This window comes from Peromyscus leucopus, chromosome 6 (assembly GCF_004664715.2).
Source record: "Peromyscus leucopus breed LL Stock chromosome 6, UCI_PerLeu_2.1, whole genome shotgun sequence".
Taxonomy (NCBI): domain Eukaryota; kingdom Metazoa; phylum Chordata; class Mammalia; order Rodentia; family Cricetidae; genus Peromyscus; species Peromyscus leucopus.
Genome location: NC_051068.1, coordinates 131,584,234 through 131,611,972, shown reverse-complemented (window position 1 = coordinate 131,611,972; position 27,739 = coordinate 131,584,234). Strand labels below are relative to the sequence as shown.

At 46.1% G+C, this 27,739-nt stretch overlaps 1 protein-coding gene across 1 annotated transcript in view; it reads left to right on the top strand.

Annotated features, from left to right (window-relative positions):
- The window catches only part of LOC114700446 (retinal-specific phospholipid-transporting ATPase ABCA4), a 140,725-nt gene that overhangs the window by 4,327 nt on the left and 108,659 nt on the right, over window positions 1-27,739 (top strand). The window contains exons 2-6 of the mRNA XM_028880067.2: window positions 4,806-4,899; window positions 6,178-6,319; window positions 7,283-7,422; window positions 18,796-18,923; window positions 26,587-26,784. Of these exons, the coding sequence (XP_028735900.1) occupies window positions 4,806-4,899; window positions 6,178-6,319; window positions 7,283-7,422; window positions 18,796-18,923; window positions 26,587-26,784 (702 nt within the window). The remainder of the gene's footprint in view (window positions 1-4,805; window positions 4,900-6,177; window positions 6,320-7,282; window positions 7,423-18,795; window positions 18,924-26,586; window positions 26,785-27,739) is intronic.

The following is a 27,739-nucleotide window of genomic DNA, read 5'->3' as shown; positions in this document are numbered from 1 at the left end:
GGCGGCGGATCCAGATTGCACGCAGAGGAAAAGGACCAGCTTCCCCAATGCTTCTTAAAGACGGCCAGCTATGCTGGGATGGGGGTTCTCAGCCTTGTCTGGCTACTGGAATTACCTAAAAAAGTTGGAGGGGATTCTGATGTCCCTCTGGACGTGGCTTGAGATGCCCATGAGTCCAGCTTGCAGCTGGGTAAGGGCTACTGAGGGAGGCTGCTCATTGGAGGGGCCTGGGTCATGTGGAGAGAACAGCAGCCCAAATTCAGAGACATGACGAAGAGCGCAGGCGCAAGGAGTGAGGCGGGTTCCCCTGGTAGCGGACATCACAGACCAGCCATGCCCAAATACAGAATGGGGAAAGATCTCAAGGGAAAAGGGAGAGAGAGGGTAATAGCAAGCCAAAAGGGGGGCTGTTTGGAGAGAGGAAGGGAACCATGGGGCAGAGGCAGCCTGCAGGGTAGTCCAGAACCGGGACAAATTAGAAGGAAGGATAATGACGTGTTTGAGAATGACATAATCCCATTACTGTGTACGCTAACTTAAAAAATTAACACAAATACAGTTGGGAGCCGGCTCAGCAGCTGAAGTCCTGCCATGCATGTGTAGGGATCAGAGTTCTGGGCCCTGGAACCCACCTGAAACCCGAGTGGACTGTCTTCTCAGCTCCAGGGAGGTGGAGACATGAGATCCTGGGAGCAAGCTGGCCTAGTCAGACTCCCTGAAACAAGGGACTCTGGGTTCAGAAAGTGAAAACCTTGACCTCAGTTAACAAAGTGAAGAACACTAGGAAGACACCCAATGTCAGCCTGGGGCTTACACACACACACACACACACACACACACACACACGTACTCATACAGAAATATGCTAACACACACCTGTACACATAGGAACATACAAACACATACACACCACACTCACATGCAAAAAATAAAAATAACTGAAGAAAAGGTCCAAGTACCATGACACTGCAGAGTAGTTTACCTCTACCCCTACCCCTACCACCTCTCTCTCCCAGGAACTGAACCCAGGACCTCCTGAAGAGCACTAAATGCTCTTAACCACTGAGCTATCTCTACTCCTGCTCTTCTTGTTAGTCTTTCCTGCTCTTCTCTCTTCAGCCCAGGTTTCTCCTATTATTCTCTGCTATTTAGCAGAGGGAAACAGATGCAGCACATCTTCTCATAATTAAACCCACATCCTGGCATCATTAATCAAATGCAGCATGAAGAAAGGTAACCTGCTTTTATACAGTTACAAGTAATAGTCTACAGCATAAACAAATGTAAATACATTTGCCTAGTTAAAATAATTATTTCATTGCTACTTCAGAACTGTAATTTTGCTACACATGAATCATAATGTAAATCTCTGATGTGCAGGATATCTGATATGTGACCCCCAAAGGGGTTACAACCCACAGGTTGAGAACCACTGCCATAAAGGGAGGAGACATGAATGTGTGGGGGAGGGGCTGCGAGGCTGCTGTTGGTTTTTATTGTATTTATTTAATCATCTGTCTATAACCTGGTATCCCCCATGTGCCCCCGTGGCCTTTATGATGGCTTTAAGACACAATAGTAAGTGGTCCATGGGCCAGGCTCAGTTGTCTGTCATTATCACAGTGGCTCTGGGAGGCAGGACTTGGTACCGTTCCTTTTTTTTTTTACAGATGAGCCTCTGTGGCACAGAGAGGTTAGGAGGGTTTCCCAGTGTCATGAACCCCAGTATTTGGCCCCAGAGTAGTCTCTTCTTAATTCTCATTATACTATAGGACAGAACAGCATCCCCATTTCAGAGATGAGAAAACTGATTCTCAGAAATTAAGCAAACCCAAATCTTCACATTCTCACATTGCCATTTCCAGAGTGGCAGTTAGCATCCCAGACAACTGACAGGCTGACACACCACACGAAGGCTGTAATCTCCTTGGTAGAGAGCCAACAGTAAGAGCAGTTGTCTCAGGAGTCAAGTGTCTCGTTTCCTTGGTGAAGACACCGAGAGCGACTTCCAGTCTCATCTCTTGCACCTGTCACAGTGCCATCTTGTCACACCCGTTCCCCACCGTCCTTAGAGGACGATCTGGAAGAGAGATGAGAGCTGGTATACATGCCTCTGTGGGGTGCAGTGTATTAAGTCTTTTGACTGTTGATGGCCTGAATCCCTGTGTCAACTCCAGCTTTCCAGAGAAGCACCCGAGGCCCTGGACTAAAACTTCTCATTCCACAAAAGTGTGACGGGGACGTCTAGAATCCTGCCTTGTATTGGGTGCTGGAGTCACAGTGGAGGCAGATGGGCCCCTGAGTGTTGGTCTAGGGACCAAGAGAGATAGGAAGAGCGATGGGGATTGGCAGGGGATTAGGCCAGGGAGGCTCTGGATGTTGCATGCCCTGTGGGCAATTCCCAGCCATTCTAACTGCTAGCAAGTGTTCCTGGGAGCAGTCTCCTTAAACACCAGGTGGGGATTGCCCAATATTGGTGTTTTGTCACTTTGTAGGAAAAGAGGTAGATAGGAAAGCCATGAAAACCTGAGCACATTCAGGGAGCCCTACTGTTCTGTCTTCTAGCTGTATTAGTATGTGTTTCCTCTAACATTTTCTCCCTGCTTATGTGTGGAGTACAGCCTTTTTAAAGAGTTACCATGTACCTGTAGACATTTTTGCTTTCTTTTAACATGTGTTCTTTTGTTTTGTTTTTGTTTGTTTGGTTTTTTTCAAGACAGGGTTTCTCTGTGTAATAGTCCTGGCTGTTGTGGAACTCAGTTTGTAGGCCAGGCTGGCCTCGAACTCGAGGAGATCTGCCTGCCTCTGCCTCCCACTGTGTACAGTTAAAGGAGTGCGTCACCACCCCCCAGCTTCATGTGACCTGTTTCTACCACCAGTTTTCAGACGTGTCAGAACTGGGTTGCCACCAAACTTCTGGGGTTTTTTGTTTGTTTTGTTTTTATTTTAAGCAGAAAAAAAAAATGTGGTTTTTCCTTACCAGCGGGCAAGGAACAAACATTTTTCGAGCATCAGCCTGCTAGGATGTCTCCTTCATGTCTAATTCCCTAATTCACATTCCCCACTCCCTCTTCTCCTCCATAAGTCCACATCTCAGCCCTCCCACTGCGTACAGTGTTGGGATGTGAGTGCTGCCCATCAGGTGCCTCCTCTTTTGGAGTCAGGAGAACTCTAACTCCAAAGCAAGCCTCTGTCTGTATACCAGCTCTCTGGGACAGGTTGAGATCGGCTGCCTCTTCTGGTTGGGGAAAAGGAGGAGTAGCCATGGTAGTATGTCTGCCTCCCTCAAACCACAGATCTTGTTGAAGGAAACCATGCTGACTAACTGGATTTCTGTTGACTTTGCTTTGGGGCACAGTATTTCAGAGTCATTTACTCCTTAGTTCATTCATTAATTCAATGACCACCTTCAGGCAAGGTCTGCCATGCACCAAAAGGCAGCAAAGCCATGGGACGAAGATGGGAAGAGCGATGGCCCGGCAGGCAGGAGGCTGGATTTTGCTTCCTGTTGTGACACTGTATAAGTCACCTGTCCTCTGTAGGTCTCTTTGCTTATTCACAGAATGAGAAATTATGAGATCTTTACAGTCTGAGGCACCAGCATTACCCAGGAGCTTACTAGAATCTTCATCCATAGCCAGTTGGTGGTGGTACATGCCTTTAATCCAAGCATTTAAGAGGCAGATACAGGCAGATCTCTGAGTTTGAGGCCAGCCTGGTCTACAGAATGAGTTCCAGGACAGCTGGGGGTTCACAGAGAAACCCTGCCTCAAAAACCCAAAAGGAAAAAAAAAAATCTGCATCCATGTACACAGTCACATCTTCAAGCCCTGAGATCCTTCGTCGTCAGCCTCGTGTGGAGGCAATTTCAGAAACAGATGCAGATAGAACGCAGAGGGACACAGAATCTGGCTGACGTAATGAATCAGGCAGGAGGTGGTGGAAGAGTAAGGTCGAAAGAAGGAAGTTCTTCAGGTAAATAGTCAGGCTCCTCTTAACAATGGGACTGATTCCGGGAAGTGCCTTATTAGGTCATTTCATCACCTTTTGCACCTTGTAAAGCTTACCGACAAAGACCTACCCAGCAGAGCCCACTACACACCCATGCCACATAGCTCTATGGTATTTATGCATATTATTTATGCATAGTGTTGTCTATTGCTCCTAGAGCCATAATAAACACAAGATTACATCAAGACGAAGATAAATAATGCAGCAGGAGACAGTAAACACAGGATGCACGGGGCTGCTGCTGGTGTTACAACAGTCAACTTCTTACATACAATGAATTGTTTCTGAGACAGGGTAGTCTCAAAGTTGCCATGACATCAGGGCTGGCCTTGAACTCACTCTTCAGCCTCCCAAGTGCTGCCACTATAGAGACACATGCCATCACACTTCACTTCAAACTTACGGGTTTTTTGTTAGTTTGTTTTTTATGAATAGACTTTTCTCTCAATTAATGATTTAAACACAGTAAATATACACACCTCTAGCAGTCACATTGTCATTATCGAGTAGCATTGCTATATATAATTGTACGTGCTGTAGTATTAGGTGATGAGACATCAGCACAGACCCTACAATGTTAAGACAGTAACTGGGATGTTTTGGCTCCATCATGACTTGTGGGGCCGCTGTGGGGTATGTGATCCACTGTTGCCCCAAGTGTTAGATGGGGTGTGATTGAACCACAGCCCAGTCCTGGTGCTCTGACAGTGTACAGAGGAAGGCCTCTCTCCTCTGGCTGTATCTCCCCAAATCTCTCAGCACCCTTGATCTTTCTTTTTATTCTCTTTTTCCAGATTCGCTTCGTGGTGGAACTCGTGTGGCCTTTGTCTTTGTTTTTGGTGTTAATCTGGCTGAGGAATGCCAACCCACTCTACAGTCAACATCAGTGTGAGTATGGCCGCAGAAGACCTGGGCTGTCCTTCCCTTTAGGAAGCTCTTGGCTTGAAATGGAGGTATCACCTCTGTTAACATTTCAGAGGCTTTGATGTTCATCAAAGCTGCACCAATTCTAGTGTCTTAAAATGTGTGCAATCTTGGTTGTAGTGGTGTGTTGAAAGAATGAATTGTTTGCTTATTAATTTCTCTCATTCTGCAGTTCTGGGAATCAAACATATCCCTGAATATGTATTTCTTATGTATATTTTTATTGTTTTGTATGTATTTTATATGCTTTATTGTGTGTATATAATTTTTTATTGTTTTGTTGTTTTCTAAACTTAGCTATATTACAAATTTAGGTCTTTTTTTTTTTTTTTTTTTTGGTTTTTCAAGACAGGGTTTCTCTATGTAGCCCTGGCTATCCTAGAATTCACTCTGGAGACCAGGCTGGCCTCAAACTCACAGAGATCCACCTGCCTCTGCCTCCCAAGTGCTGGGATTAAAAGTGTGCACCACCGCCACCCAACTTATTTTTTATCATGACTGATTTAGGGGATTTGTTTTACATGGTGCCAGGTGGGAAAATGAGAAGGGACAGTACAGATCACACTTCAATGTTCCCTGGAGCTTCAAGACGTCTCCAGGTCCCGTGAGAGCCTGCTTTGTATGTAGAGCAGCCTTCTTGGAAGGTCCCCTGTGGTGGTTTCTGGCCAGGATGATGACTTCTCCTTGTAGGCAGGTGACATGGACTCCCCAAGAGTTATGAAAGCTGCTACATTCCTCCCCGCTCTGGAGTTTCTAACCTCCACTGCTCTGCCCACCTCCTGCCCAGCAAACCCTTGCTTCTTTCTGTCACTCCCAGGAGTACACAGCCTCCACGCCCGCCATGGAAAGAGCTCAGCAGGCCTGTCCCCTCTCATCACTGACAGCCTCTGGCCCTCCCTGAGCCAACTCACCGCCTCCTTGCCCCTCCTCCAGAAACTTATTTTCCAGCCTCAGTTCCCCTCCACGTGTCCATCTAAGCCCCTCGGACAGGGGTTCCCAATCTTCCTGACGCCACGACCCTTTAATACAGTTCCTCATGTTGTGAGGACCTACAGGCTGAGAGCTGCTGCCCTGGAACATTCGTCTGTCTCCTCACCTACCATGGAACTCCAGGACACAGCACAAGCCCGACCCTATATTAGATGCTCCTGCTTCATACACAAGCAGAGAAGCCGAGTACCAGAGGCTTTCCTACTTGACCTCTGTGACTAATTCCTTCTCATCTTCACTTTCTGTCTTTAGGCCATTTTCCCAACAAGGCGATGCCTTCGGCAGGAATGTTACCATGGCTCCAGGGGATTTTCTGCAATCTGAACAACCCTTGTTTTCAAAACCCCACCCCGGGAGAATCTCCTGGAATTGTGTCAAACTATAACAACTCCATGTAAGTGCTGAGATTCCTCACCTAGAGGGAAGGAACTTGCACCCCTCCCATTCTCCCCCCCTCCCCGATGCTGCAGTCTGTGCCCCCACCTGCAGAGGAGGGGCTCTGAAGGCTTGGGGGAGGGGCAACTCCCTACCTAATAGCCTCTTAATGGCAGGACACCTGGGGAAAAACCTTCCAGCTTAAACCACCTGGACACGATTGCTTCATCTTTGTGCCCAAGATGTGACCTAGAATCTAATATCAGCCCAGGCTGTCATGTGTCCCCTCCTCCGGTCACCCATCCTCTGGAAGGCGGAAGTACTGTGTAAGAAAAACTGACTTCCTTCACATTCCGCCACAGGTTGCTCATAGCCATCTCTGTCTCCTCCAATGGCTTCTTTAGATGAGGTCTGGGAGAAGCGCAGGGACACAGGAAGTCAAATTTACAATGTGAAGTTTACTTCTTAGAAGAAAGTAATGAACTCCAAACCCTCCACTGAAACTGTCGTTAGTGACCTCTGAGAGGAAGAATCTTGGGATGTGGCTCCCACAGAGTGGTTTTTAACCCACAACACTGAACATCCAGTTGCCCATCTTCATTCTCCCTGACCAGTCAGCCATGATGGGTATGCACGGGGTGGACTTTGTGGATGAAGTGTGGCACCGGGTCCCATCCCTAAGGGTGGGTGGTGAAGAACCCAGAGGACTGGGTGAAGGCAGGGAAGACTCACTGGTAATATCTTCCAACGTCCTCAGAACAATAGACTCAGAGAACATGGGGTTCGAGGCCGTCTTGCTCTCCTGCAACTCAAATATTGAGCAAATCACTCATCATCTGTCAGTGTTAAAATTATAAATATCCATCAAATTGGGGCCATGCTAAGTCAAGCACGCAATTTAAAGATAGCACAAGGCTGTTAACTGTATTGTTATGAAAATGATAGCTATTTATTTATTTATAAGGCATTCTCCTTTCTACAGCTTGGCAAGAGTGTATCGAGATTTTCAAGAGCTCTTCATGGACACACCAGAGATCCAGCACCTTGGCCAGATTTGGACCGAGCTTCGAACCTTGTCCCGGCTCATGGACACTTTGCGGACTCACCCTGAGAGATTTGCAGGTAACCTGAGTGTTAGTGTCCCCATTCTGTCCTTGCCTCTACAGTCAGCCTAACGCACCAGTGCTGTGGGACGGTCTGTATGTCAAATTGCTCTGATTGGTCAATAAATAAAACACTGGTTGGCCAGTGGCCAGGCAGGAAGTAGGTGGGACAAGGAGAGAGGAGAATTCTGGGAAGTGGAAGGCTGAGGCGGAGAGACACTGCAGCCGCCGCCATGACCAGCAGCATGTGAAGATGCCGGTAAGCCACCAGCCACGTGGCAAGGTATAGATTTATGGAAATGGATTAATTTAAGCTATAAGAACAGTTAGCAAGAAGCCTGCCACGGCCATACAGTTTGTAAGCAATATAAGTCTCTGTGTTTACTTGGTTGGGTCTGAGCTGCTGTGGGACTGGCGGGTGACAAAGATTTGTCCTGACTGTGGGCAAGGCAGCAAAACTCAAGCTACACACCAGAGACTGTAAAAAGTGGGGCAACACCACTCCCCAACCTCCCCGCCCCCACCTCCTGTAACAAGATGCCAGAGGCACCAGAGGCACATGCCAGTAATCCCAGCACTCCTGTGGTGATATGCAAGGCAGAGACAGGAGAATCCCCAGAAGCTTGTAGGCCAGCTAGTCTGTCTCACACAGCAGGGAACACAAAGAGGTTGTCCTTTGACCTCTGCATGCATGAGGTGGCATGTGTGTACCTGCTGCATTCACACACACACACACACACACACACACACACACACACACACACACTCACACACGCTCACATGTATACATACACAAAGACTTCTAATGCACATTTTCCAGTAATATTTAGCATCCAGAATGATGCATGTGGGTCAGTTGAGAACAGGAAGTAATATAGAGAAGAGACTGTAAGGAGTCATCACAGAAGATCAGGGAGGCTCTGGAACTAAAGGCAGAGATTGTACCATATACATTGAGCTGGCGCTGCATCGAGCTTGCATGAGAAGCCAGGAACACTAAATTAACTGGGGGGAATTGAAAGGTGTGGAACAGCAGTCTTGGTGGCTTCTACGATGTTGGATGGGGAAAAAGAGTGAGATGGAAGGACTGATGGCTGTAGTCGGAACGTTTGAATTTAGGTTATCAAAGAAAGTCAGGCATTAGGGGAACCACAGGGGTAGACATAGTGGACAGAGAGAAGGGGCCAGTGTCCATTGAGGGAGAGGTAAAGCAAATGAGGAACTGGGCTGTGAGCTGCCACAGACACAGAGTGTGCAGAAAGATAGCAAGAACCAGATGGTCCAGGGCTGGAGAGATGGCTTAGTGGTTAAGAGCATTATTGGCTGCTCTTCTAGAGGACCTGGGTTCAATTCCCAGTGACCACATGGCAGCTCACAACTGTCTGTAACTCCAGTTCCAGGAGATCTGATGCCCTCACATGGACACACATGCAGGCAAAATACCAAATGCACATGAAATAAAATAGAACCAGACACCCAGGCAGGAGAGCCACTTAGAATGAGGAACAGCAAAGAGGAGAGGTGGAAATGTCTCCCAGCCTCAGAGGAGAAACAAGAGGCAAACAAAGCAACCACAGCACCAGATCTTCAAAGTCTTACCTGAGCACTGCAGGGCTGGCTCATCTTCAGTAGGCTCCGCCTTGGACGCCAGGGGAGACAAGGTGTGAACACTGAAACCCATTGCCTGAGCATCTGTAATGCAGAGGCTGTGAGGCAGTAAAGCCCCAGGAATCTAAGGGTTGCTGCAGGCCTGTGGGTAGAGGATCTTTTAAAATATGTTTGCTAGTGGGTGAAGATACTTCCAGGAATGGAGGGCAGAGGCAGCAAGTAGTGCTGAGAAGACTAAGGTGGGTGACTGTAAAGATCACCCTAAGAGGATGACGGCATAAGGAAAGGACTTCCAAGGGAAGCCAAGGGGGCAAGAGGGGCCAAATAGGCAGCTTTTATCCAAGTGACAAACAGTAAAGGTAAGAGGGTGATGTCACCAGCCAGCCCTCCTATACTCAGCATACATTTGGCACCTACTGTGAGGCATATGCTGGCCTGGTCTCTGGAGAATAGAGAGATAGATGGGTTGAGTGCCTACCCACAGGGCACCTAGAGAACAAAAATGGGGTAGACAATGACGTCCCTCACCATATGGAGAAGCAGAGGGCTTTGAGAACATGGGGAGTCAGAAAGGGGAAAGACTGGAAACAGAATCTGGCACCATCCTGTAAATGGAAGTTTCTGTCCTACCAGCAACTCCCCAAACCCAGAAGTTGTTTCCCAAATAATTTACTTGGAGACTTAATATTACTTATAAATGCTTAGCTGGTAGCTCAGGCTTATTATTAACTCTTACATTTAAATTTACCCATAATTCTTATCTATGTTTAGCAATGTGGCTTGGTACCTTTTCTCAGTACAGCATTCTCATCTTGCTTCATCTGCATCTGGCTGGTGACTCCTGACTCTGCCCCTCCTCTTCCCACAATACTCAATTTGGTCACCCTCCCTACACTTCCTGCCTGGCTACTGGCCAGTCAGTGTTTTATTAAACCAATCAGAATGATAAATCTTTACAGTGTACAAGAGGATTATCACATAGCATTTCCCCCTTTTGTCTAATTAAAAAGAAAGCTTTTAACTTTAGCATAGTAAGATTATTTACAACAAAAACAGTTATTAAGTAAGAATTACAGTAGCACTAATCCATTTGCATTTGGCAAAATTAAAGAAAATACTTAATTATCTATCTTATCTTGGTGAGTCTAAAGTTTTGTATCTAATTCACTTTCTAGTATAACTAAGGAAAAGTATAATTATAACTATTTAGTCTTCAACTCCATCAAAGACCCCAAAGGGTGAAATGTTACCTAATGACAGGGACCTCAAGCTGCCTGGACAGTCACCCAAAGGTCTTCTGTAACATTGAGGGCATCCAACTCTGGCTCACAGGCCTAGAATATCTGACAGACTTTTCTGTGAAGCAGGGAATTTTGAAAGATTGTCCTACCTTGTCTTGGCAAAGTTACACAGTCACCTTTCTTGTGTTCTGCTGGCTCAGTTTGGACAGTAATTGTCAGCAATTGAGGCAAGGACCATTTCTTTGCCCGCATAGCTAGCTTTTGCCATAAAGAAAACAAACTCCTTATGGTGTTTCTTCAATGAAGTAGATTGGTACTGTCAGGAGCAGACATATCTCATTGTCATGAAAAGCCTAAGTTCTTAAAACATTTTTTAGTTGTTGTTTTGTTTTTTGAGACAGGGTTTCTCTGTGTAGCTTTGGAGCCTTTCCTGGAACACACTCTGTAGCCCAGGCTGGCCTGGAGCTCAAAGAGATCCACCTGCCTCTGCCTCCTGAGTAAATGCCATATTCTATAGGTCTTTGAAGTATTTGAAGCTTGCCTATCTACCTGAAAAATATCTCTGTATGACCTTGGAAACATAACATAACTCCAAGTTTGCTATTATAGATGACTATTCATCTGTATTTATTAATTATATATTACATTTTTAAATGAGCTGTATAAACATAATACCCTAAACAAGAGTAATATGCATAAAGTATAACAAAATTAACTTTAAATTTATACCAATAAAGCAAAATCCATACCAATGTAAAATATATAAGGTTAATAGTTGTTCTTTTGATTAAGGTAGATTCAATAATCCACCCTTTTATACTTCTATGTCCCCTCTTCTCTTCAAAACAAGATCCCTGAATCTAATCTCCTTTGTTTAGCTTTTTCCCTGATCATTATCCATAACAGCTTATAACCAAACCCCCCTAAACAATGACAACTGTCCATAATTCATTTTTGGGAATGTGGGCTTAGTTCTATAGACTACTTCCTGCTGATTGGGGATACTGGTAATCTTTAGGGGACCCTGAGAAAAATTCAGAATAATGGTTAAGTCTTGGCTGGAGAGTTCTGAGACTGGATCATCTCAGCCAGCAGCCTTGAAGCCTTTCTGGATGCAAAACTCAAAAGAAACTGTAATAGAAGCACTATGAAACATTGGATCATCTGGGCCATCTGTTTCCCATTGGAGATTTTTCAGGGGGTATTCCTGGAGCAAACCTGATTTTTCTAAACCCAGAATGAATTCAGAGCCTCTCATTTCCTATGGAAATAAAAGCATAACTCTTCTCCAAAGTAACATATCTTTTGACGTAAATTTTGAAGTCAAGGTATTTTCTAAATATATAGGTTGGATTAATCCAGCAACATTTATAATCAAATGTTTCTTAGCAGCTGTTGCTCCTTAGCTGCCAAACAATTCAAAGACAACACAATAACATATTGTATCCAGACTCTGTGTATTTTCCATCTTTACATGACTTTTTTTTTATATTACTTTACTCCCTTTTTAAGGACTTTATTATTTTAAAACTATATTTTTATATAAAAACATTTCTTTTTTATGACTGTCTATACCGTCTCTTTACTCTCCCAAGTAAACATACTGTAAACTCTTTAGAGGTTTTTCTTTTCTTTCTTTTCTTTTTTTTTTTATCTGAATCTGTCTTTACTGCATATCTCTGTCTTTTTCTGACCACGTCAGTCTTTAATCTGCTAATCAGGCTTGGCTAGGACCAAAGCTGCAGCTTTGGTGACTGGTTCTACCCCATGCCTTGGTTCTGAGTGCTTAGCTCCATGGTGGAGGTACTGGCGGGAGCCACATTTAACACACCAACTCTGGGGAGTTTGGGGGTCCATACTGCCACCGAGTAGTGCATCACCTGCTGCTCTTTAAGCATTTGGTAGCAGGGCCTCTTAAAAGAGCCATGTGGTTGTGGTTTTTGCCAGAATGCTGAGTCAGGAAGCCATCTCTTAAGGGAGCCATGCCTCTGCTCGCTGCCAGTAAATAGAGCCTATTGGAGAAAAGATGGTTACCAAAAAGCCAAGTTTGATTCCATTTTTATGTGTTTAGAATCCTTTTTTAAGCTTTTTCAAGCTTCACGTGTAGAAATTCTTACTGAATGTTTGGGTGCTGTATGTAAATGGAAGTTTCTGTCCCACCAGCAACTCCCAAATACCCAGCAGCCACTTCCCAAATAATTGACTTGGAGACTTAATATTACTTATAAATGCTTGGCCAGTAGCTCAGGCTTATTACTAACTCTTACACTTAACCCATAATTCTTATCTATGTTTAGACACATGGAGCATCCTAATCTTGCTTTGGTCACCCTGCCTATACTTTCTGTCTGGCTACTGGCCAATCAGTGTTTTATTAAATCAATTTGAGTGACAAACCTTTACAGTGTACAGGAAGATTATCCCACAGTACCCCCCGCCCCCATCTAGCCACTTTCTGCCTTTGCTCCCTGGAGGAGTAAAAGCACACAAGTACATACAGATCCCTGGGTTAGGATTGCTTAGTTACATTCAAACTGCTTCCAAAACAGTAGAGCAGTCATCATTTCTATAGCCCAGATTACAAATGCTACATCTTTTACTCTTTCGGAGAAGTATTTATACCAGTTAGCTTAAGTTTGAAGGACTCTAGATAGTAGAAATACAGCCAGCATTTTGTTTGTTTGATTATTTATTTATTTGTTGAGACAGGTTCTTGCCTAGCTTAGCCAGCCTAGAACTCATGTAGCTCAGACTTGTCCGGAACTTGTGGCAATCCTCCTGCCCCAGTCTCCGAAGTGTTGAAATTACAAGCATGAGCCATCCTGCCTGGTTTACTACTTGCCTTTTAAATAGTAAGGCATGGCCTCTGGAGGAAGTACTGAAGTCTAGTCAAGATGGCAGGGGGAGGTTGTAGGGTGTTGGTCGAGGCGAACACGGAAGTCTGAAGTCATTAGAAACTCAGTCAGGCAGAATGGGGCAGACTGCCGCAGTTGCAGTGGCGATTGCCAGTGGGGTTCCCAGCTCCCTGGGAAAATGTGCCTGTGCTGACCCCAGCAGCACTTCCTTCTCACAGCAAACCTGTAGGGCTGCATTCTCTGCAGGGGAGGATTGATGGGGACACACCGGTTGCAGACAGACGTAGCCCCCTGTCCCCAGCCAGCTCTGTGGTCTCAATCATCTTTAAACCCCGCTTCCCGCAGCCTCGCCCCCGCCCCCACCCCATTTCTAGCCTCCAGTGCCCCCAGCTAAGAGAACAAGTAGAACCACATTTTAAATGAAATGTAGCTTTCTTTCCCCAGCCACCCCCCACCCTCACCCCCACCCCCACCCCTGTTGACATGTCTCCCTCAGGAATTCAATGAAGGGCCTGTCTGGTATCACCCTGTCACTCAGACCCTGGGCCCCACGCTCTGCAGGCGGCGTGGCCCCCAGCCCCTCCTCAGGTGTGCGCTTCACCACGTCCCTGCCCTTCTTCTCCCACCCCACCCCTGACCCAGCCAGGCCACAGTCTATGATACTCAGGCAAAATGACTCTCTGTCTTATCCCTTCTCCCAGGGCATCTGTATGCAATATCAGCTGAGGATGTTAAAGAATAACCAAAAAATAAACAGCCAAATGGGGTTTCACTCTTGGGATAAGAGCCCAGGTATTTATTGAGTGCCTAGAATCATTCAACAGACATTTACTGAGGCTTCGATACCATGCCAGGCCTTACTACAGGGTATCAGAAAGAGAGAGAGAGAGAGAGAGAGAGAGAGAGAGAGAGAGAGAGAGAGAATGACCTCGCAGTCTTACCTCTGTGTACCCAACATGGCTAGGTGGAACAAGGGATGCAGAAAAGCAGGACCCATAGTCCTCACCCCTTGGACAACCATGTTTGCATGGTTGTGTGTATACATGCAGCCTACTGTGTGCAGACTACCGTAGTGAGAGCCTGTAAGGCTGTATCTGAAGGCTGTTCTCTGTAAGACAGGAGAACAGTCGAGCTGTTTGGAAAACAGCAGGGCATATGTGTCACCCAAAGGAAAGGAAGACAGAGGTGAAACACAGTGCCTTCTCTCGGGCCCTGCTACTCCAGGGGAACCCTACGTTCAGGTTGCCCCAAAGTCCTTGGAAGTGTCCTGTGCAAAGCCAAGTGACAGTGGATGACCCACTGACATAGCTCTCAAAGGCACCCTTCCTGACAGAAGACTGCTGTACGGAACATCAGGGCCAGTTGGCCCTGGCTTAGACATGGGCTGATCTGTGGGCTCGACCCCTGCCCTTCAGTGGGAAGCCATCATTGGCAGCATGGATCTGGTCCAGTCACCATACGGGAACATCGTATCCCTGAAACAGCAATGGAGGTTATCAGGCGCTTGCCTGACAAGGGAAAGGTTGGGGTGGGAGGTGGAGTTCACTATGGAGCTGGAGTCAGAAGGAGCAGGGATGTGGGGAAAGCATGTCCCTTGGAGAAACACTCAGAGCTTAGCAAGGCACCGGGCTCCTGGAGAATTTGGGCCAGGATGACATTGCATATCCCAGGCCTTTGCTTTCATGTTGCAGCGACTTCCAGAAGCTGGGCCTGTGGGCTTTTCTCTGGTCAGCATCTCCTAAACTGTCACAGTAGCCAGCTGGAGGCTGACACTGGCCAGGAAGTGAGAGAAGAGGCAGGGCCTGGCTGAATCCTCCAGGAGGGGTGGGGATGACGTTAATGCTGTCAGGATAAACACATGTATTGAGTAGTAACTACTTTCAGGGCTGGGGTTAAGAGCTTCGGGGTCCTTTCACAGCTTGTCACCCCTACAACATCTAGTCAATGTGGTGACCGCGATCGCATGGGGAGAGGCTGGTCACTTGCCTCAGGGACACCTTCACAGTAAAGTAGTGCTTTATTTGATGCCTCTTTGAAGAAGAGTTCCTGCTTCTAAAAGGTTTTGAGTCGAGTTGGAGAGAATGTGGCTAAGGCTGACCAAGACGAGCCTGGGCAATGGGCCTGAAACTCCCCATTACATGAAGCTCTTCTTGCCCTGAATCACCCCGTTCGTGCCGATGTGCAGAGCTTTGACCCTGGGCTGAGCTGACAGGAACCATAGAAGGGTCCTGGTCCCATCATAACTGCAGCGAGGGCAGAGCACACATCTCCAATCCCAAAGCAGCTTCTTCCTTTCCTGAAAGAATTCTTTTTGCTAGTGTATATTCGTTGTGCGAAGTGTTGTATTTCATGAGAACATTTCTCCTCAGTTATATTGTGAACTTTAACCATATTCCTTCACCATTGCCCTCCTCTCTCTCTCTCTCTCTCTCTCTCCCCCCCCCCCCCCGTGTAAATAAATATATAATATTTGTCTTCTGGGTCTGATTTACTTTGTTTAATATAATGATAGCTAATTCTGTGTATTTTCCTGCAAATGACATAATTTGGTCTTTTTGAGAAAGAGAGACAGAATCACATTTCTTTATCCATTGTTGTTGATGTTGATGGAAGCCGAGGCTGACTCCATAACTTCTCTGTTGTGAATAGTGATGCCATATTCATGGATGAGCAGATTCTCTGGGTTCCGTTGGGCATACTCACAAGGAGTGGGGCATAGCGATCATATGGTCAATAGAGTTTCAGTTTGGGGGTTTTGTTGTTTTGTTTTAGAGACAGGGTTTCTCAGTGTAGCCCTGGCTGGCGTGGACTCGCTATGTAGACCAGGCTGGCCTCTAACTCACAGAGATCCACTTGCCTCTGCCTCCCAAGGAGTGCTGGGATGAAAAGCATGTACCACCATGCCAGGCTGACCAAGTTTCAGTTTTTTGAGCGTTCTGCATACCGGCTTCCACTGTGATGGCACTAGTTTACATTCCTACCTGGTAACGGATAAGGATTCCTGTTCCCCGCATCCTCGCCAGCATGTGTTGTTTTAAAAGTATGACTGGTGAAACGGAACCTCCGTGTACTTTTGATTTGCATTTCTCTGGTGGCTAAGGATGTTCAGCATTAAAAACATTTTAAGGTTTTTATGATGTATCGAGGGTGGGGACACATTGCAGCATGTCTGTGGGCGTGAGAGGAGACAGTTCCTAGGAGTCAGTTCTCTCCGTCCACCACGTGTGTTCCAAGGAATGAACTCAGGGTATCAGGCTTAGCGGCAAGCACCTGTCCCAATGAGCCGTGTTGCCAAATAAGATGCTGAGCACGCTTGCACGTAGCTATTGATAATCTATACTTCATCTTGCTGTTTATTTGCCCAGTTACTGATTGGGTTATTTGGGGTTGGTGTTTAGTTATTTGAATTCTTTAAATAGTCTAGGTCAGTGATTCTCAACCTGTGGGTCGAGACTCCTTTGGGGGGTCAATGATCTTTCACAGGGGTCATATATCAGATATCCTGCATATCAGATATTTATATTAAGAGTCATAGCAGTAGCAAAATTACAATTATGAAGTAGCAGCAAAAAAAAATTTATGGTTGGGGGGGTCACAACATGAGGAACTGTATTAAAAGACTGCAGCATTACGAAGGCTGAGAACCACTGGTCTAGGTATTAATACTCTATCAGATATATGGCTGGCAAAGATTTTCTCCCATCTCTATGCTGTCCCTTGGCACGGTTAACTATTTACTTCGCTATGTAGATTTTTAACTTCATGGAATCCCATTTATCAATTCTTGGAGTTACTTCTTGAATGATTGGGGTCCCTGCTAGAAAGTCCTTTCTTGTGCCTATATCTTGAAGTGTTTCCATCCAGTATTTTCAGAGATGTGACCCTTGCTAAGATCTTTGACCCATTTAAAATGACCTTTTGTGCAGGGTAAGAGATATGGATCCAACTTCATTCTTCTGTCCAGTTTTTCCAGCTCCATTTGCCGAAGAAACTGTTTTATTCTCCAATGTACATGCTTGCCAGCTTTGCCAAAACAGGAGGTGGCTATGGTTGTACATATGGGTATGATTCCGGCTGCTCTCTCTATCCCGTTGGCTACCGTTTTTCTGCTAGTAACCATTCTGTGTTTGTTACTATGGCTCTGTTGTATTACTTGAGTTCTTCATCCACAACATCGCCTTGGCTATTTGAGGTTCTTTTGCTTACGTATGAAACCCGGGATTATTGTTTTTTCTAATTATGTGAAGAATGTCATTGGAATTTTTATGGGAATGACATTGAACCTATATATTACTTTGTGTCTTACAGACATTTTCGTGGTATTAATTCTGCCTGTCCAGGATCATAGGAGATTTTTTTCCAGCTTCTAGTGTCTTCTTCAACTTATTACTTCAGATTTGAAAGGTTTTATTATGGAGGCATTTTGCCTTCTTCATTAGGTTTACTCTACGATGTTTTGTTTGTTTGTTTGTTTGGTTGGTTGGTTGGTTTGGTTTGATTTGAATGCTACTGCAAATGGGGTTATTTTTCTGATTTCTGTCCCAGCATGCTTGTTATCATACAGAAAGGCCACTGATTTCGTAGCTTTTAGTTGATTTTTTTTTTTTTTTTTTTTTTTTTTTTTTTTTTTTTTTTTTGGTTTTTCGAGACAGGGTTTCTCTGTGTAGCTTTGCGCCTTTCCTGGAGCTCACTTGGTAGCCTAGGCTGGCCTCGAACTCACAGAGATCCGCCTGGCTCTGCCTCCCGAGTGCTGGGATTAAAGGCGTGCGCCACCACCGCCCGGCGATTTTTTTAATCCTCCTGTATTTTGTAGGAAGTTATCAGAACCATGACTTTTCTGGGGGAGTATATAGGTAAGCAGGGTTTTCCAGCCTTAGTAGTTATTTATTATGTGGCGCCATTTACCTTGCGAGAGAAACACAAAGTTTACTAGTGGAGAGTAAAGAAGGGTGTGGAATAGGCCTACTGGAAGCAAATGGTGTGGGAGAAGGGGCGGGGAAATGGGTGGAATCTGCTTTTACGGGTCCCCCTGAGCATGCGTGCATGGGCCTATGCAGCTACACCACGCATGCGCACGTGGTCATGCTGTGTAAATTACATGATCATGTGGTGCATGTAGTACATAGGATGTAAGGCCCTGGGATAATTAAGCATCCTGTAGCTGAGGGAGTGGCTAGGAATCGTAACAAGTACCACTGACATTTGCAGGGACAGGAGATTCTTTGGGGAGGAATAATTGTTTTGTACACTATGAACGTTTAGCAATGTCACTGGCCTCTCCCCACTAACACTGCCCGAAGATGTCTCTAGATATTGCCAGACACTCCTCCAGAGCCCAACCCCCCCCCCACCCCCGCTGTAGTTCTTTACCCTTCACTCTCTTGAAAGCCACGGTCTCAGACCAACCCTAAAAAGCCCCGGATACCCCACTCACCCTAGGCTAACTTCCTCACCTTTGTACCTTCCCACACTGTGCCCAGGCTCTTCAGCCACAAGTGGTGTGAGGTGTGGGTGACAGACACTGGTACCAGCCTCAGTCTCCAAGAGTTCCCCAGGAAGCCAAGCACACCCCACCCCCACCCACCCCTTCTAAGAGTCGCGTAGAAGTATTTCCAGTCAATTCTAGACGCTGTTCTTATTTTAACCCACCCCCTTCAATGCCCTACTCTTTCTTCTGTTCATATGCAGGAAGAGGATTACAAATCCGAGACATCCTAAAGGATGAGGAGACCCTGACGCTATTTCTCACGAGAAACATTGGCCTGTCTGACTCCGTTGCCCATCTTCTGGTCAACTCCCAAGTTCGTGTGGAGCAGGTGAGGACCATTGAAGAGAGGGGGAAGGTACCGAGCCTGAGAAAGACAAGGGAGATTTTCTCTCTTTTCACTTGTGTTTCCATACTCAGAATTCATGATGCATGCTCCATATTCAGACATACCTGGGGTTAGTGAGTCAAACAAGCATCTGATCACAGGACTCTGAACACATCCCTGGTACCCATAAGACTTACCAGGATTTTGAAAATGAAGGAAGCAGAGAAATCATGAGGCTGAGCCTACCCTGTGGAGTGGAGAAGCCTTGCCATTTATTAACTAATCAAATCTTCAAGGACAGCTGTAGATATCGCAGCGGTATGGGTGGGACAGACAAAGCCCCCTGACTCAGGATACTCACATCCCAGAGGAGGGTTGATGGAAACGGAAACTTCTGTTGTGTTTCCTGGATGTCAGGAGTCATTGTGTGAAGATAAGAGTACCCTTCCTCAGGAGGAAGCTGACCTGTAAGTACCTGAGGGAAGGGATGCAGCCAAGAACATGAGCACATGTGTGTGCATGTGCGTGTATGTGCGTGTGTGCGCGTGTGTGTGCATTGTGTGTGTGTGTGCATGTGTGTGTGTGTGTAGAGAGAGAGAGATGGCCTAGTGGATAAGAGCACACACTGTTTTTGCAGAGGTCATGTGGCAGTCTGAATAAGAACGGCCTTCATAGCCTCATATATTTGAATGCTTAGTCACTAGAATGGGGAACTGTTTGAAAGGATTAGAAGGATTAGGTATGATCTTGTTGGAGGAAATGTGTCACAACGGTTGGGATTTGGGGTTTCGAAAGCCCATGCCAGGCCCAGTTTCTGCCTGCCTGCCTGCCTGCAGATCAGGATGTAGCTCTCTGCTATTGCTCCAGTTCCATGTTCCCTGCCATGATGATAATGGACTAACCTCTGAAACTTTAAACAACCCCCCCCCCCAGTGGAATGCTTTCTTTTATAAGAGTTGCCTTGGTCATGGTGTCTCTTCACAGCAATAGACAGTGTCTAAGACAGTACCCAAGTATGATTCCCATCACCCAGGCCAGTAGGCTGGCAGCTTCCTTTGACTCCAGCTTCTGGAGGAAACAACACCTCCGGCCTCCTTTTGCACCTGCTCACATGAACACATCTCTACACAGATAGATGTACACACCCGCCTATAATTAAAATAGGTCTTAAAAGAAGAAGTGGGTGAAGCTGGGTGGTGGCGCACACCTTTAATCCCAGCACTCGGGAGGCAGAGGCAGGCGGATCTCTGTGAGTTCTAGCCTGGTCTACAAAAGAGTTCCAGGATAGCCAGAACTGTTACACAGAGAAACCATCTTGGAAAAACAAAATAAACAACAACAACAACAAAAACAAAACAAAAAAACTGGGTGAATAGAGGTTGGCTCTCATAGTTGCCACATCTGGCAAGGGCAACAGATGGACCACCTCTGTATTCCTGGACCACTTGCTTACCAGTGCCAGACATGCCCATTCTAGACATTTCTGACCACTCCACAAATTTATTTCATTCATGTTATAATTTCCTATACTTACACAAATAGGTAACTTTCATACCTGTTTGCTCCTTTGTCCCTCACAGTAGTCCTGAAGTGAACACAAAGATGGGGAAACTGAAATGCCTAAATGATGGAGTTATTCTGCACACAGCTGTACAACTCAAAGTCCTCAGAGGCCAAGCAAAATACAGGGCTTCCCATTGTGAGAGCCACTGAGCTGGCTCTTGGAGTCCAGTGGTCATTAGCACGGGTGACACAGGAGTACCTGTTAGAAACGCAAGTTCTCAGGACCTGCCAGCTCAGTCAGTCCACAGTGTCAGGTACAGAGCTCAGCTATGTGTGTTAGCAAGCTTCCCGGGAGACTGACAGGCTCGGGGGTGAGGGCCACTGCTCTCGTCCTGGCTCCCTCCTGGCTAGACGTGACTCCAGGGAAGACCAAAACATAAGCAGAGCATTTCAGATCATGAGCCAATCTGGAGATGAAGGCCTGCAGAGGGTGCTGTTATCTGAGCCCAGATGAGAGAGGGAGGCCCCTTCCCACGTGGTGGGGACAGCTGATGAAGGGGTTTTTATGCTGGTTCCCTGAACCACCACGAAGGAGCCCATGCCTGCTTCCTGGCCATCTAGACCCTATGCCTGGAAACAGACAAGCAAAGCAGAATCTGTTCTTGATGAGGCCCAGAGAAGTGGGCCTGACTGCCTGGCACTGCCTGGCTTCTGTCTTCACCACAGGGGAGGTGTCATCAGCACCGATGGCTCATTTTTCCCGTTTGCTTTTTCCTCAGGTCATAAAACTCCAGTCCTGGCAATGCCTGAGACAATTTCCAGTTGGTAATAAAAGGGAGGCGGAGATAAGGCTTGGAATTTAGGGGAAATTTCCTTCAAGTTTGTACAGTCATGACCTTTGGAGTTCCAGGGGCTGCCCTTTTGACACCAGGACTGAGGCTCTTCAGAGACAAGGAGCCAGGGTCACCAGGTTGTATCGCTAGTGGATGCTGAGCTGGAGTGGCCAATGCTCTCAGATCAGCAAGTTCCACAGCTTCCCTCTCCCTACCTCGAGGCCAGTCACAGCCCACACCCAGCTCCCATTGTATCTATCTCCCAGGCCTCCTCACTTCTCAGCTGGTCAGCTATCTCCGCCCATCTTGGCTTCCGCCCCATCTAGCTCTGTGACCTTTAGCCAACATGACCATTAGGACTTGCAGCCACGAAGCCAATATGTCTTTTCGGTGTCCCTTGCGGAAGCTGTGATTGATCGTCCTTACTAATCAAGAACGCTTTATTTTTCACCATCAGTGGATTTTTTTCCTTTTGAGCCTTTCTTCCCGGCATATGAGCACAGCTCTGGAGGGCATCTTAACACTTCTTTCTGTAGGCAGAGTTTTCCTGTCCTGCATTGGCTCTCAAATAAACACCCTGAGGCTTATATTAATTATAAATGCTCGGCCAATCGCTCAGACTTATTACTAACTGGCTCTTACATTTTAAGTTAACCCATAATTCCTTATTTATGCCCTGCCACGTGGTGGTGGTACCTTTATTAGCCTGGCATGTTCATCTCCTGCTCCTTCTGCATCTGGCTGGAGACTCAAGACTCTGCCCTTTTTCCGCCCAGCATCCTCTCTGTGTCAGGCTGTCTCGCCCAGTCTCTTCCGGCCCAGCTATCGGCCAATCAGCTTTTTATTGACAATGAGAGCAATACGTATTTACAATGTACAAAGATTGTTCCACAGCATTTCTTTCCATATGGGGAATCATTGACTCATTCCCAACTGCCTGACCTCGAAAATTCCTACACACACTTTAGGACCCGGTTCACATGTTGCTTCCTCCGTGGAGATGCTCACAAGCCTCCTTTCTTTGTCCAATCCTCACTTTTTCTTCCTCACCAAAGAGTAAGTGTTGTTGAGTCTCCAGGAGTCAGATCTCTGCAAAGCCCACGTACTCTGTAACATCAGGCCACATCAGCCACACACTGGAACATCAGGACCACTCTATGCCTATTTCCTCACTTGTAAATGCAAATTCAGGAATGCCTATCACGTGTGGTGGTTGTAAGGAGAGACTGAAAAGAATCAATATACACAAGGCACTTAGAATGTTGCCAGACACAAGATAAATACTGAATAAGCACCAAGGACTTGGTCATTGTTGGTTTTGTGGCAGGCTGCTGTGTAGCCCAGGCTGGCCTCAAATTCACGGTTAGCTGAGCATGGCCTTGAATATCTGATCTTCCACCTCTGCCTCCTCAGTGCTGGGATTATAGGCCAGGCATGTGCACCATGCCCTGTAAATTCTAGAAACTTTCACAGCTGCCTTACTGCCCTCTTCCCACCCCCTCTCTCCCCTCCCTCTCTCTCCCCACCCCTCTGTGTTCCTCTCTTTCTTCTGTGTTGGGTTTGAACCCACGGTGTCACACAACTGAGTGGATTTTCTGTTGCCATGCTTTAGCTTAGCCCTGCCTGACCTTTCGTGTTCTAGCTTTTGCTCTATTTGTTCTTACGCTTATCCTGTCTAAATGCCCATATTTCTAGCTAGTTAGAGAGCTCTTCAAAGGACAGAGAGCCTGTATTATTCACCTCTGTGCCTCCAGTCACTAACTTGGCCCCTCCCTGTACAATGGGAGTTCAGTGAATGACGCTGAGAAAATAAGTGATGGAATGAGTGGGAGTCTTGTGGAATCCCCATTTGTTAGCTGTTCTGATTGGTTTTCTGTCAGACTGGCACAAGCTAGAGTTATCTCAGAAAAGGCCTCCCTAGGATCAGGCTGTAGCCTACTCTGTAGGGCGTTTTCTTAATTAGTGATCAATGGGGGAGGGCCCAGCCCATTATAGGTGGTGCCATCCCTGGGTTGGTAGTTCTGGGTTCTATGGGAGAGCAGGTTGGCAAGCTCTGAAGAGCAAGCCAGTAAACAGCGCCCCTCCATGGCTCGTTCAACTGCTCCTGTCTCCAGGTTCCAGCCCTGTTTGAGTTCCTGTCCTGACTCCTTCTATGACGGACTATGATGTGGAAGTATAAGCCCAATAAACCTTTCCCTTGCCTCTCCAAGTTGCTTTGGTCATGGTGTTTTATCAAGCAATAGTAGTCCTAACTAAGACAGTCCCCATCATATTGGCTCGTAAGCAAGACCATGGAGCATTTTCTTCTTTGCTGATTGATGTGGAAGGGCCCAGCCTACTGGGAGCAATGTCATCCTTGGGCTGGTGGTCCTGGGTGTATACGAAAGCAAGCTTAACAAGGCATAGAGAGCAAGCTAGTAAGTAGCACTCTTCCATGCGTGGTTTCTGCTTCAGTTCCCACCTCCAACTTCCTGCCTTGAGTTCCTGACCTGACTTCTGTTCACGATGGACTGTAAACTATAAAGTGAAATAAACATTTTCTTCCCCAGGTTACTTTTGGTCATGGTGTTGTATCATAGTATTGAAAAGCAAACTAAGACACTAGCTAATACTTATGTATGTTATTGCCTGGTCCCCATTCCTCCTCTGGAGTGTGAGAAGATCAGACAAATGAGCTTATAAGAGAGGTTCCAGCCTCTGGTTAGAGAGAGGATGGGGTTTGCCCAGAGATCCGAATGAGGTGGAGGCAAAGGCAGAATGATCTGTGGGTACACTCCCACTACAGGCCCCAGATGGACCATCCACAGCTGATCCACCATCAGCCTGTGCCTCATGGAGGGATCAGTGTAGTCTCAACACTTCCCTGGGGATAACAGCCTGGGTCTGCTCTGCTTTCCAGTGTGGAGATCTGTGTGATTAGAAGCTACATGGTGTCTTTGAGGCCCAGTCTTATGAATTTGTTCAAGTACAATGTAGTTGGTTGTTTTTAGTCTTTGCTTTTTGTAGGACTTGCCACCCAGCTCCCAAATAAATCACACAGAGACTTATTATTACTTATAAATGCCTGGCCTTAGCTTGGCTTGTTGCTACCCAGCTTTTCTTAAATTATCCCATCTACCTTCTGCCTCTGGGCTTTTTCCTTTTCTTACTTCTGGATATCTTACTTTCACTCTTACTCCAAGACTGGCTGTGTGGCTGGGTGGCTGGTCCCTGGCATCCTCCTCTCCTGCTTTTCTTGCTCCTTAATCTGCTCCTCCAAGATTTCTCCTCCTATCTATTCTCTCTGCCTGCCAGTCCCTCCTATCCTTTCTCCTGCCTTGCTATTGGCCATTCAGCTCCTTATTAGACCATCAGGTGTTTTAGACAGGCAAAGTAACACAGCTTCACAGAGCTAAATAAATGCAACATAAAAGAATGCAACACATCTTTGCATTAAAACAAATTCCACAGCATAAACAAATGTAACACATCTTAAATTAATATTCCACAACAGTATAAAGCCTCAAACTCTATGGTGCTAGGAAATACTCCAGGCAACCAAGAGGCCCTGACCAGGGTTGGGACCTCTTTTTCATCTGAGCCATGGAGGCCATCAGAGTTGTGTTCCAAGTCATTGTCAGTGAGCTTCTAGGAGGTATGGAATGTGGTAAAAAATACGGGTTATATATTTGATTCTGAATTTCAGATAAACAAAATTTTCAGCATAACTTTGGAATTAATTTGAGACATACTAAAAGTTATTTGTTATTTATTTGAAATTCAAATTAATTTAACTGTACCAGGTATGATGGCTTACTCCTGTAATGTCAGGTTACTGAAATAGAAAAATTACCTAGGCTTCAGAGTAAGATCCAGATTAGCCTGGGCTAGAGCAAGACCCTGCCTCAAATAATCAAGCAAAAAAAACCAATAACAAAACCAAAAACAAACTGATCTAGGCATCTGATGTTCTTATGTAGTAAATCTAGTGAGAAGAAGTTGGTCATTGTCATTATAAATGTGTTTTTACCACTCTGCCACTGGGAGAGAGTCTCGATGGCACCTTAGTGCCCCTTTCAGAGGAGATCTCTCAAATTTTAAAAGCTTTCTGATAAAGTGAGGTTTGAGAGAGGATTTAGATTTTTATTACTGCTATAACAAATGACCACAAACTTAAAGGCTTAAGACAACACAGGTTTATTATCTTATGATTCTTGAGGTCAGAAGTCTGAATGTCAAGGTACCATTAAGTCACAGTCTTTACCGGGATGTCTAAAGGAAAACCTTTTCTCATCTTATGCAGTGATATACTGTGCACCCTAATAAACTTGCCTGGGAGTAGGAGGACAGAGCCAGCCACTAGATCAGGGATAGAGGCCAGGCAGTGGTGGCACACACCCTTAATCCTATCACTGGGGAGACAGAGATCATCTGGATCTCTGTGAGTTCAAGGCCACACTGGAAACAGAGCCAGGCAGTGGTGGCACACACCTTTAATCCCAGTACTGGGAAGCACACACGCCTTTAATCCCAGGAAGTGATGTCTGGGCAGAGAAAGGTATATAAGGCATGAGGAAACAGGAACTCGCTCTCTTTAGACTGAGGTTTACATAGAAGTAAGAACTAGTGGCTGGCTGCTCTAAAGCAGTTGAGCTGAGATCCTTTCCAGTGAGGACTCAGAGGCTTCCAGTCTGAGGAAACAGGATTGGCTGAGGAGTTGGCGAGGTGAGGTTGGCTGTGGCTTGCTGCTTCTCTGACCTTTCAGCTTTCACCCCAATATCTGGCTCTGGGTTTTTTATTATAAGACCATCTAAGATTAGAACAACATGCTACTCATCTTCTGCAGATTGTGCACATTCATTAGATGAGGTCCTCTCCATCTGCAAGACGAACAATGGCCTGTCAAAGCTTTTCTCACACCATAGAACTCTAATACTGTTTCTTCTGCCTCCTTACAATTTCAAGTACCCGTCTATAACATTTAACCCTACTGGATAACTCAAATTCATCTCTGTCTTTTTTTTTTCCCCCAAGACAGGGTCTCTCTGTGTAGCCCTAGTTGTCCTGGAACTCGCTCTGTAGACCAGGCTGGCCTCAAATTCACAGGATCTGGCTCCCTCTGTCTCCCAAGTGTTCGGATTGAAGGTGTTCATCACCACCAACTGCCTGGCTAATCTGTGTGTTTTAAACCAACTAGTTAGCAGGCATAATCTACCTGATCTTTTAATTCTCTTTGCCACGGAATATGATTTGTTCGTCAGGCCTGTGGGTCAGGAAGCGGCATCTTTGTTCAGGAGGGTGGTACTATTTCCCTACACGGAGTTCTCCAGCGTCTTTTCTCCTCCCTGCAGTTTGCTTACGGAGTCCCAGACTTGGAACTGAAGAGCATTGCCTGTAGTGAGACCCTCTTGCAGCGTTTCATCATCTTCAGCCAGCATCGAGGGGCACAGACCGTGCGTGATACCCTGTGTCCCCTCTCCCAGGTCACCCTACAGTGGATAGAGGACACTCTGTATGCCAATGTGGACTTCTTCAAACTCTTCCGTGTGGTAAGGAAAGGGTTACATGCTCCCTGCTCGTAGATGATTCCTGCAGCAGGCAGGCCAATGGGGAATTGACACTGAGGAAGGTGTGAGCTTGAGGCTGATGACAAGCCTTGGAGATGCTCCAGAATCCTAGCACCCAAGAAAACAGCAGTCCTTCTAGAACAGTAGCAAGGGAAAGGAGGTAGGTTCACCCCTCAGCACGGGATGTGGTAGGTGTTTGTCCACACCAACTGTGAGAAAAGCGTTCTCCACCACCTGCAGACCAGTGGATTCCTAGCTCATGATTACAGGCAAGACAGTGACTTTTTCCTGGTCCTAATGTTCATGTATATAGCCAGGATGGTACTTCCAGGGGTGTCTAACCTTTTGACACTGTAACATGACATTATTATCTACAGGTGTATTGGGATGCCTTCATAGCTGTTTTGGTGAACCTGCAGCCTGTGGGCCACAGATTGGACATACCTGTGTATAATAGTAGGGAAATAGAAAACACTGTGCAAAGCATTCATAAATTTCAGCAAATGCGTGGTTCAAGCTCCTTCCTGTGAACCTGTACTTGATCCTCAAAGGTGCTCTTTCTAGATAGAAAAAAAAATAGGAAATTTCATAATCTCAACATTTTGGAAAGCCTAGATCGCTAAGCCCAGCCTTCTGCTCTAAAACTGTATATAGTCCAGACTCCCGGGGCCTGTGAGAGTCTCTTCCTCCTTTGCTGGAAGGATGTGGTAGAGCACAGACGTGTCAACCTTTAGGAAGCGTGTTGTCGTCAGAGGTTACTGCAACATGCAAGTTCAAGTCCCCAGCCCGCGGGTGAGGAGATGCCTCATTGCTTAGGAGATTCTGATGGGGTTCCCCAGAGGCCACACTTTGAGGAATACTCACTAGAATCCTTTGGAAAATATAAACTGCCTCTAGCACCTAATTATATATTTCTTTTTGCCTGTATTTTAATTTC